The 11,638-nt window shown below is 34.7% G+C and overlaps 1 protein-coding gene across 2 annotated transcripts; it reads left to right on the forward strand.

Annotated features, from left to right (window-relative positions):
• Positions 1–1,203: 1,203 nt before the first annotated feature.
• Positions 1,204–11,312, forward strand: LOC110450334 (solute carrier family 25 member 36-like). 2 transcript variants are annotated; one of them, XM_021497817.1, is made up of 8 exons: positions 1,204–1,310; positions 2,249–2,512; positions 3,071–3,148; positions 4,252–4,352; positions 7,831–7,897; positions 8,426–8,706; positions 9,129–9,367; positions 9,418–11,312. In XM_021497817.1, exons 1-7 carry the CDS (start codon positions 1,222–1,224, stop codon positions 9,341–9,343), a joined length of 1,095 nt encoding a protein of 364 aa, XP_021353492.1. In that variant the 5' UTR covers positions 1,204–1,221; the 3' UTR covers positions 9,344–9,367; positions 9,418–11,312. The 2 variants fall into 2 exon arrangements, with proteins under 2 accessions (XP_021353492.1, XP_021353485.1); XM_021497810.1 differs by having other exon boundaries at positions 9,129–11,312.
• The last annotated feature ends 326 nt before the right edge of the window (positions 11,313–11,638 follow it).

Consider the following 11,638-nt stretch of genomic DNA (forward strand, 5'->3'; position numbering starts at 1 on the left):
TACACGCAGTGAATAACCGAATATTACCATATATTAGTAAAGCATCATGAAATGATCAACACACGGTTGATTTTAAAGTAAGTTGTTTTGGCTTCTAGAATATGAATAATGGTTTAGCACATTGCTAACACTCCATGTAATGCCTCAACCTTATAAAGCCAACTGCATCACCATGGTGGTGTGGTGATCTAATAATTCACACACAAAAAATGATAAAAAACCTTAACCAATACCTAAAAATGCACGTTGACATAACATTAATTTCTTATAACACAAGAACAAACAATTAAAATAATTGACCAATGTACATCAAAAAGCTGTTGTTCAGGCATATTATTATTGATTTATATTGTTGATTTAACTTATACAACCTTCACGTTTATATTTGACATATCTCAAGTACATGGAATATCATCTTGTACATGTATTGTTTAAGTAGGCCTTCTTTTAATTCTCAAAACTCTACTCCATTTTGGAAATTCTGAACAATGTGAGTGATTTTTTTGATATTTTTTGAATTATAACTTAGGAATTTATAGGAATTTTAGCAAAATCACAGAATTAGATTCTAAAGTCCGTGGCAAAGTAAAGGAAAAATGCAGGAATGGTCCAAATATATAGGACTATTTAGGAAATGGGCTCCCTGTATAGTGTATAGGCTATATATATATATATATATATCATCCCGCAGGCAAGGTTCTTATCATATATAATCACATCCTCGCTAATCAAATGTTACGATCCGGTCCAAAGTAGGTAACAAATTCAGTCAACGCCATTTTTATAGATTTGTTACAAGGTGCAGTCTGTACCTTGAAGACGTTTCGATGATGTTTGACATGCTACTTTATGGACACTGTTAGCACAGTTATCATTTCTACGTCTACCAAATAATTGAGAATATGACCTTCATATTGAAGATTATGTAAATCTCATTTGACCCATATAAATCGACTCGCAAGTCATCCGATACTAACATGTCTAGTCGTACATGTAGCTACAATTTTTTGCCTTGCTATACATCTAATAATATAAACACTTTTAATGTTAATTGAACAGAATTATTTCGTTACTGTTCGATTTGACAGTCGCTGTCATGTGGGTCATCTTCGAACCGAACGTTCACGTGAACACGCCGTGATAAAAACTTCCTCTGCCTTGTAAGCCGTTAGCCAATCAAATCACAGTACACAAAGTAGCTTGGTTGCACACCGATCGGGTATGTCATATTTCGTTTACGCTTCGAAAAGTAAACATCGTGTAGCGTACATGGCGTCAAATGATCAACTTATCCACCTCGCTGCTGGAGGGTAAGTTATAATAAATATGTTTGTTAGTTTGTGTTTAATAAATGCATATATTCCGGGGATATTTCATAAAGCAGTATATTTGCAATGCTGAATTTTCAAAATAAGGACGGCCGGCCATGTTTACACACAGAAGGCATTTTCGGCGGCATTTCTCTATTGTTTTTTAAAATTCTGAGCTGTTTTTGTTTTGTTATGTATGTTTTGATTGAAATATGGTTATAAATAATTTCGGTTAAATGTACTTGCAGATATTATTAAAATCTTATCATAACTGCAATTTCTTCTTAATGGAAATTTCCAGACTATTTACAAATAACAACACGTGTGACCGACATATCGGTCCAGAAGACTCGGGAGATTTCTGCATGTTCTTATGATTCTGGTGTTATTCTCCATGTCTAGGGTTAGACACTAACGTGTATTCTATAGTATATGAAGTGGCTTTCCTATCGCAGGACAGTCGTTCTGGTAAATGTCTGAATATATTGATAACGTAGCCGGCATTTCCATGTGGTAGCGTATTATGGGTCAATCAAGGTAGGCCTAGCTCATAATATGACCGCACGTCGTCACAGGCTGGTATGACCTGTTTAAAGAACTGTTAGCTTTGTCGCGTGAAGCATCGATTCGGGTTTTGTTATTGTTGTTTAGTGTATAAGGAATGCTAAAACTTAGAACGCAACATGTGGAATGTTTACATATCCAATATCCATAGTTGTAAATAATAAATAAAGTTTGAAACCAATGGCTCGTCTCCTCCCAATTATTTGAAAAAATGTGCATCTCATTTATTTATGTATTAAAACTTCTGCGAGAGTCAACATATGAAATTTATGTCATATTTGTGGAATTAGGTAGACATCAACTTAAATAGTTTTGCTTATAAAAGGTCTGAATTGATCATGTTAATGCTAATTTCTCTAATTTCTATTAAATAGCCTGGGAGGAACAGCAGGAGCAGTGCTGACATGTCCGTTGGAAGTGGTTAAAACAAGACTTCAGTCTTCCATCAGTACATTCCATTACCCAACAGCAACATCAACTGCTAGGCCAACATGTCTTGTGCCCAAATATTCGACATTCCATCCCGCTGCTAGTGGTACTTTTGTGACAGTTCGAAATGTTGGGACTATTGCTAATGTTTCGGAGGCTGCATTGGTGCATGCAAGGAGTCGTTCCCTTGGATTATATTTCTGTCTCAGGTGGGTTTCAATATAGACTGATGTATAGAGGTACTTGTCAATATATATATATATACAACAGGTAAATAGCAATAGAATATAAATGTACAAAGGCATTTGTATTGTCTAAATGCAGGCTTATGCTATACCCTCTTATAAGTCATAGTTAATAAATGAGGCCTGCAGTTCTACATTCAATAATCTCTTTCAATTTAATATTCCGTCTTTGCGTATTGCAGAGTTATCTTCTCTTGTGAGCAGGTATCGATTGTTACATCATTTATTTGGGAGACTAACGTCAACAATTTTTGAGAAAACAACGTAACTTTCTCACCTGTTCACAAGAGAAGATAACTGCAATACACAAAGACGGAATATATCAAACGTAACGCGGGTCATTAACATGTTTCACATAAAATCAGGCCCAGTAACTATAATGACAATTACTGTATTGTTGGTATTTCCGTCCACTATTTAAATAATAATTGCTTTGACAATCAAAATTTCGGCAATATCTTATGTATATGTTATTATATAAAATATAATATTTTTTTATATAATGCTCTTTTTATTTTATAGACAAATTGTCGTCCATGAAGGTATGAAAGGTTTATTCAAAGGCCTGGGACCAAACTTAGTAGGCGTCATTCCATCAAGGTAATTTGAGTTTCAAAACATATACAGGTCCAGCACACTGTCGATTGAGCTATATAGCTGTAAAGACCTATATTAGCTCTATTGGCCTATATCTGAAATAGGACTTTTGAGCTATTTTCGTGTGATTTTCTTTTTGAAGGAAAACGACACAAAGTCGCTTTTAAAAGAAGATGTTATCATTAGGTTGATAGCAAAAGACATTAAATATAAATATTCTTTTTAAAAAGTAATGATGTAAAAAAAATCAGAAATTTTACATTTCTGAAAAATGAAAATAAAAATCTATGTATGCTTTTCGTAGTCAACATTATAACCATAAACCCTGAGTTTTATGCGACTTTGCTCAATACAGCTATAATTTATAGCTATATATATATATATAGATCAATCGGCAGAGTGTACTGGACCTGATATATGAGCAATTAACTCCATTGATATCAAAACCTATTGAAAGTTGTATAATCATAGTATGATTCAACTTAGCTTGTATCACCACAATTAATCGGGACAGTATATATGCACGTCAAATTTATAAATAACTTGATAACCGTGTATAGGAAAAGGGATTGTGGGCTAGATTATATTGACTTGGCAGGTCTTAAAAATACACATGTTCTAGTGCACGTATGCTTCTCATATTCACCTATAGGCTAGGCCAGGGAGTGTTGGATTTAAGATTAGGAACAGTAATCCAATCAGAAAAACAAATATGACAATTGGATGGAAATTCAACATGAGAATGGGTTTTTTTCAGTGGAAATTTAAGAAATGGGATGGGCATTAAATTGTAGTGAAATAATATGCTCTAAATAAACTTGTATTGTAATTTTATGAGAGAGTATTTCATGTATCTTAATATATATATATATAAGAACACATGCAATATGACAGTTTGTTTCATCATTCATGTATCAAGTCCCTTTTCTTTCCTTCATACTGTGAAAACGGCTTAGAAAGTTTGATGTGCGAGGCATACAGTAGTTGTCGGTCAACATGTAGCTGCTGTGTTGGGGTACCCCCAGCAATACAATAAACTGTCTCAAATCTTTTAATCTGAATTTATAAGACAGCTGAAGTAATTATTTTATTTATTCAACTTTCAGAGCTATATATTTCTATTCCTATGCCAACATGAAAAAGTTCCTGAACACACGGATGAACCCTGATACGTCTCTAGTCCACATCTATTCTGCTGTCACTGCAGGTACGTTTATACCAGTGAAATATAAAACGACTTCAGCAAATAGGTGGGTTTCACTTTCTCTGGAATACTTTGCCAATTTTCTTGACAACAAGACCCAAATTTATTTAACAATTGATAATTCATGTTCGTATAATATTTTATGCTTGGCTTGACTAAGTACATGTCTGGAGGAATATCGGTGATAAATCATGTAGGTTACATGGTTTCTGGGTCGTCTATATATACTGGACTCTGATAAGGGACTGCGAAGTCTACACAATCTTATATAGTATAAGATTGGGGAATCTGTTAATAGTTTCTTAATATCTGAATCTCTGTCATGTCATAAATCTGACAGTTAACTTTTCCCTTCAATACATTAAGAATATAACTAAATGTATCTAATGAATTGCTTTTAAACGAGTTGAGCATGGGTTTTCATTAAGTTCAATAGAGCTGATTAAGAAAATTTGTTTCATAGAAATATCATTAGACCTGTTCTGTAAAAGGATCCAAAATTTGGGTATTTTAACAACAGATAATAGGTTTAACTACATTATCGGGTTCACAGGTATTGCTCTATAGGTAGCGATAGTGGGGTATTACGTAGGACTAGTTATTTACATAGGACTAGTTGTAGATAACACTGTAAAATTCCATCACTGACCTGAAAGGTGATCAGACTTTGGCTCTGTGCCGAGTAGGTTCTATTTCCTAATGTATACACATAGACATCATGTTTTTCCTTCTGTCAATTATATACACAATACAAAAGGCATTAACTCATTCACCCCTGAAATTTCATAATGAACTATTCCAGCCTTTGAATTGGAAAAGTTCAAATGTGTCTTCAGGGGTGAATGAGCTAAACTACACATAATTTTCACATTTTGAGCAGGATAGCATAGGGGATATATATGATGAATTGTAGGATCAAGTTTTACATCAAAGTAGCCATAGAATTAAATAGATACTGTGGATTTTTTACGTCCGTCCGCATGCACACTCGGGTCAACATATCTGTTGCACATATAGTGGTGTGGCTATACTCGTTATTTTTCATCTTTTTGCATGCACATTCGGGTCAACAGTATTTACGTCTGTTCGCATGCACACTCTGTTGGATAAGTAACAATAAAGTACCTAGTGATAAATCATCCATTCCAAGCTCTAGCTCTTACAGACAACAATAGTTGCAATTTATATATACCTTGACAGTACTGAAGGCCTTCATCTACACCAGGATCTGAACAGGATAATTCAAATGTGGAGTTGAAATAGAACCTAATAGTTTCCAGAGATATGTATTCAATCAGCTTTACTAAATAAAACAGACACTTTGAGACAGTAATCCAGAATTTGGCAAAATATTCCTAGTATGACTAAAGTGTTGCCCACATATTTTCATGATACAAGTAAGTATGTATACTCTAATCGGAGAACAACATTTGTCTGTTTGAATATGTATCATACTGTTATACTTAACCCCAAACATTTGTGTTTCTTATATAAATCTAAGGGTAAACTATACAAAAATGTCTAAATATTTCTTTCATGAGATTTCTGGGAAAAAATCAATGCATGCTATTTCCAGACAATTTTGTAGGGAAAGTAATTGTATTTCATTATTTGACACAAAAATCATTCGTGTGCATGTTTCGTGCCTGGAGAACGTTTCCTGAACCTAAGTCTTTTCAGATTCTGATGCACCTGCCCAACGATGGGCATTCACGCTGAACGCCACCTAAAAGAAATTTGGACAGTGCATCTCCATAATTGAGGTGTAGTCATTTGCCCCTAGGGTAATCCGCTCTCACCAGAGGGCAGTAGGGTCGAGGTAATTGGTTTGAACATCTATGTGCTACCTCACAGTTTTACCTGTTGGGTGATCTGTGGGTTTTGAAAAGAAATCAAAAGTTGTTTCATATTTCTGTCCGAAGGGTTGAAATCAGAGTAGTATGAACAGAATTTAAGATTTGCATGTTGCAAGAACCAGGATTCTATAAAATCAGCGTGATCAAATTATATTTCAAATTGATTTATGATATGTTGAATGAAATTTAATGTCATTGTGAGTTATCCTGTCAATGATGAAAGCTAATTTCTTGTAAATAAAAAAGCAAGTCAATTATGCTACTGTAATTCCACAGGGAAAATCCTAGATTACATTGATTAACTGGTAGTATGTGCATATGATAGATGGTTAAAAGCAGTGCCATATTTGCTTTCAGTGGGTAGTTAGAACAATATTACCATTGTTAAATACAGAAAATGAAAATTCTGCTGATTTCTTCCTTCAAAACCACACTACATTACCAGGGCCCACTTGTATAAAACATCTCAACTCTTGATATTTCCTCAAGTCTAAGATTTCCCATAGACAATACATTGCTTGAGATTTTCCTTAACTGTGAGATGTTTTATACAAGTGCTCCCAGGCTCTTAATGAGAAAAATGTTCAGACTACTACCACCACCAAAAGTAGGATAATCTTGGCCGACTAATTAATGACATTGTTAAAATGACATTTTTTAACCAATACAATGCTAGTCAGTTGAGTTGATCAGTTGATATAAAATCATTAATAAGAATTTTGAAATCTTTCTAGAGAAATTTGTCATTTCGCATATAGAAAACTCATTCCTTTTGATCAAAATCTGACAATTATTGCATAATCTGCCTTCAGAACTTGTGCTAACAACAGTAATTGAGGGACACTTTGCTTGTTTTGCGAGTGTTATATATAGGAATATTGTAAAGTTGTCCATCATAAACAAATGTGCGTGTGTGAAAAAGGATTACTGAAATCATATCTAGTATGCATCAGGTTCCACAAGGAATTCTTGTCTGCAGACAATACCTGCTACTAGTTTTACCATGCATGCAATACCTGAAACATTTGAAATGATGATGAAAGTTGAGTTTGGTGACTACATTACAAACTTGTAATTTGTCTGTAGGCAAAGTGTGTGCCGCTACGAGTCATTCATGAGAAGCTTATCCGCGTTGATTGATGACATTTGTGATGTTAGCAGACTGTTACCTGTAGCCCCATACCACTATATATAATGTTAATATATACACAGCACATTATTTCATAATGATGTATTTATTGAGGCAATTTTAAACGATTTACATCATTGCAAAGCAAAATCAGCCAAGCATGACTTTGCAAAGTTATGATGGTGCTGAAGATAAAGAATTTATCTTAGTTAAAAGGATATTCAAATGCAGATATATATTACACCCTTTTACTCCATGATGGAAAAATTTTGTTCAAACCTTTATGAAACTAATAAACTGGGTTACATGTACTTTGAACCGGATGTAGTGGAAGTGAGAAATGTTACCCCTGCCATCCCATAATAATTCATTTATACACCTAACAAACTATCATCTTATAATAGCCTTGCCTTATATAACCTGCCTGTGCTTTAATACAACAATTATTTTAGCTAGACCAAAATGTTTAACCAAATATTATGTTTGTATTTTTCAGGTTTCTGTGCGTGTACAACTACCAATCCAATATGGTTTATCAAGACCAAACTCCAACTTGATCAGAAGTAAGTTTACATTGTCTTCTGATTGAGGGAACTATTTCTCTATCCACCTGGTATAGCTATATATGTAGGCTCAGGAAAATGTCGACAGTGACAACATATTAGTGCAAATAAATATTATTTCTCAAAGAAAGATGTTACCCTGAATTTGGTGTAGACATTATCAAAAGCTGTCCCAGAAACGACCGACACAAGTTGCCCCCTAGACTGGCAGTCTAGCCCATGCTGAGCAGCACACTAGCATACAAAAACTCCAGCCGCACTAGTAGTCTATCCTGCGTTGTCCAGCACTGAGGGTTCAAAACACAAAAAGCACTCTAAAAACTAGCCGTCTTGCGTTGTTGTCATCTTGACACATTCTGACGAATACTGTTAATCAAAGCCGCGGAAATTAATAATTTGCACTGCAACATAATTGATGTCTTATGTTAATGTTCAATCTTTTTCAACCTTTAAGCTATTAATTAAATTCAATGACTGAAATGAAATTATTTGCAATGTGTAAAGATGTTTTGTGTTTTCTTCTTTCAGGAGAAAGAACTCCTTAACATGTACAGAATGCATCAAGAACACCTACAGAACATATGGGATAGCTGGTTTCTACAAGGGCATCACTGCTTCCTATGTGGGCATAACAGAAACTGTCATCCATTTTGTGATCTACGAAGCTCTGAAGGAGCGATTAAAAAGCCAGGACAACCTCAGCTATAACAGAAACGGTGGCGAGGAACCATTTATCAACAGCTTCTTTCGTTGTATGGTCGCTGGAGCCATGTCAAAAACTGTTGCTACTTGCATAGCATATCCTCACGGTAAGCAAAGATATGGAACTAGTGTTTGTTATTTTTATGTTAAAACCAGTATATTGAACAAATCATAAGCGTTTTAGAATTCTAGAATCAAAACATGAACTTGCTTTCATATTATCCTGACAAACGCGGGGTAAAGAAGATGGTTCATCTCTTGAATGTCAACTAGACAAAATTTGAAATGCTTCTCACAACAGAAAAGTTTGTCAAAAAACTTTTTTGGGGGAATGTATGTATATTTGTATTAAAAGTAACAATGACCGGTATATGTATTGCATATACAAATGGATGTGGCATAATAAACATTAATTGGATAGTTGAATTTACAATATACACTTGGTAGCATGGTAATTTGTATGGAAAAATATAATCAATTTCAAGTCACATAGTTTTCTTACTAAAACACACCACTCTTTTGTCAACAGAGGTGGCGAGAACCCGGCTGCGTGAGGATGGCAACAAGTACCAGACATTTATACAGACATTAAAACAGGTGTGTAAGGAAGGTGGGGTGAAGGGTATGTACGGAGGACTCTGTACCCAGCTGGTGCGCCAGATTCCGAACACTGCCATTATGATGGCTACCTATGAAGGCGTCTTGTACTACTTCAACCGCATAAACACGGGGGAGGACACGTGAACCGGATCTAGTCTGTATACCAAGGTGCTATTCCCTGGTCAGTGTTGACCAGTCACACAAGTCTGTATACCAAGGTGCTATTCCCTGGTCAGTGTTGACCAGTCACACAAGGCTTATCACGATGTGATGCAAGGAATTCAGATTCCCAAGATCTTTTCAGAACAATTGACCGCCATTGATTCTCAGATGACTTGAACGGTACTGATTGGATGCAAGTCCTGATATAAGAGCAGACAGGAACCAATCAGTCTGGGCATACGCTGTGCTTTCTTTTGTTAATGAAGACAAGCATGAAATTCTAGTCCAAAACGAACTGTTCATGTGATGGTGATGAGATGTGACATTTGTGTGTAAATCACACTGTTAGCAAAACACTGCTAAGATCTGGTCTCAGTTATCAATTACTGCTATGCAATCTCGTTCACTCAATTTCATTCTAGTGCATAAGCTAGTTGATAATCTCGGGGGGGGGGGGGGGGGGGGGGGGTTCTGCAAGCAAATTGTTCATATTCCTCCTAAAGTTACAACATCAAAAGCACTCTATCAGTCTCGACTCTCATTGCATTTATAAAGAAAAATGCATTTTTATGATATATTTTTTTTAAAAGGTGACGAAAATTTTGAATTAGTGTGAAAATAATTTTTAAAAAATTCTATAATATCCAGTATTTGCAGAGTTGTATGTGTGTATATAGATTAAATCATTTTGTGATAAATTTGAGAAATAAAATCGTCAAGGTACTGGCAATTCAACTTTTGAAAAACTATAGGTGTTATTATTAAATGTGAATATGGTAGGTGATAAATGATGAGGCATTATAATTCCACTACATGTGTTCTTCTATGTACTGATCGTCCAAGGGAGACAATTCAGGGACTGTTGTGATGTAGAGTCCTGTTTGGCATTTGCTGAGAATAACACTCGGGGAAGATAAACAATATGACTGTAATTGCCACCACAATGTTATGATGTTGATTCATTTTTGTTGTCATATACTTGTTGTACCATAGTCTAAGTCATCAGAAGTGTGTAAAATCTTACTGCTAGCACTGGAACAACAAGCAATTTGTGGGTATTATGCTGTACATTTTATTGAGATCTCGTAGACTGGAACACCAAGTTATTTGTGGGTATTATGCTGTACATTTTATTGAGATCTCGTAGACGGTACAACAAGTTATTTGTGGGTATTATGCTGTACATTTTATTGAGATCTCGTAGACTGAAACAACACATCTTTTGTTGTACATACATTCTGACTTTTTCTATTTTCAGTTTCCTTTCAAATTTTCAATTTAAATAGATGTACAGTCTGTAAACTTTAAAACAAATTTAAACATGTTAAATTGATAGTGCTTGTCTTGACCTTGAGATTTATTAATAACACATTATACTTTTTTCTCGGCTCCATTATTCATACAAAATTGATACAAGCAACATCTTAAATGAACATTTAAATGGATATTCTCTAAAATTTGCAAACACCAGATGTTAACTTTAATGTTCCTGACTTGTACCGATCAGAGTTTTTAGTTTATATACACAAATTTCGAAATAATTTTTAATAACTATTTCAGATTTCAAATTAGGAACAAAATGTGTGTCATGCTCAAATATGGCATAAAAACCTGAACAGCCTGTTAATTTCAAGAACATGGAAGCTGTTTTATGTAGGAAATTGTACATAAGAGACCACCACCACCATCTCTATGGCAGTATTCTGTTTGTTTTAGTCTTCGTTTACTTTATGTAGTATTTCGTTTTACAGTGTTTGTTTCGTGATGAAACGTTCTTGTTTTCACATGGTATTTTCTCCTTCTTTTAGGACATTTGCAAAACCGATTCTTTATGTAATTTGCAAAACTTAACTGAAGTGTTTGTGATATATGTTGATACCTACATTTGTGTATATATATTGAATTTACTGTTTGAATATTGAAGTCATGCAAATAAAAGAAAACAAAAACATGTCTGCCTATTTGTTATACTTTTGTATAAAACAATGTTATCCATCTCTCCTAATCCAAATGACTTATGTATGGATTCCTGAGATGACAAAGTTTAGTATCCAAGTAATGTCAGTCTTTGAAGGGAGAGCCGGGGTACTGAGGACAAAACAACAAGCCGGCACACTTGTGATCATAATTTAAACGCATTGACCTCCTTCACATTAAACAAAGAAATGTGGTATTTATCAATGAGATCAGGATGACCATACAGTATTTACCAATGAGATCAGGATGACCATACAGTATTTACCGATGAGATCAGGATGACCATACAGTATTTACTAA

Source organism: Mizuhopecten yessoensis, unplaced genomic scaffold, assembly GCF_002113885.1.
Source record: "Mizuhopecten yessoensis strain PY_sf001 unplaced genomic scaffold, ASM211388v2 scaffold523, whole genome shotgun sequence".
NCBI lineage: Eukaryota > Metazoa > Mollusca > Bivalvia > Pectinida > Pectinidae > Mizuhopecten > Mizuhopecten yessoensis.

What these genes read in the sequence shown, in the direction of transcription:
- LOC110450334 (XM_021497810.1), top strand. Translation starts at nt 1,222, where the DNA reads ATGTCATATTTCGTTTACGCTTCGAAAAGTAAACATCGTGTAGCGTAC. An exon ending in ATCCACCTCGCTGCTGGAGG is followed by an intron (nt 1,311 to 2,248) that starts GTAAGTTATAAT and finishes TCTATTAAATAG; the next exon opens with CCTGGGAGGAACAGCAGGAG. An exon ending in TTGCATAGCATATCCTCACG is followed by an intron (nt 8,707 to 9,128) that starts GTAAGCAAAGAT and finishes TTTTGTCAACAG; the next exon opens with AGGTGGCGAGAACCCGGCTG.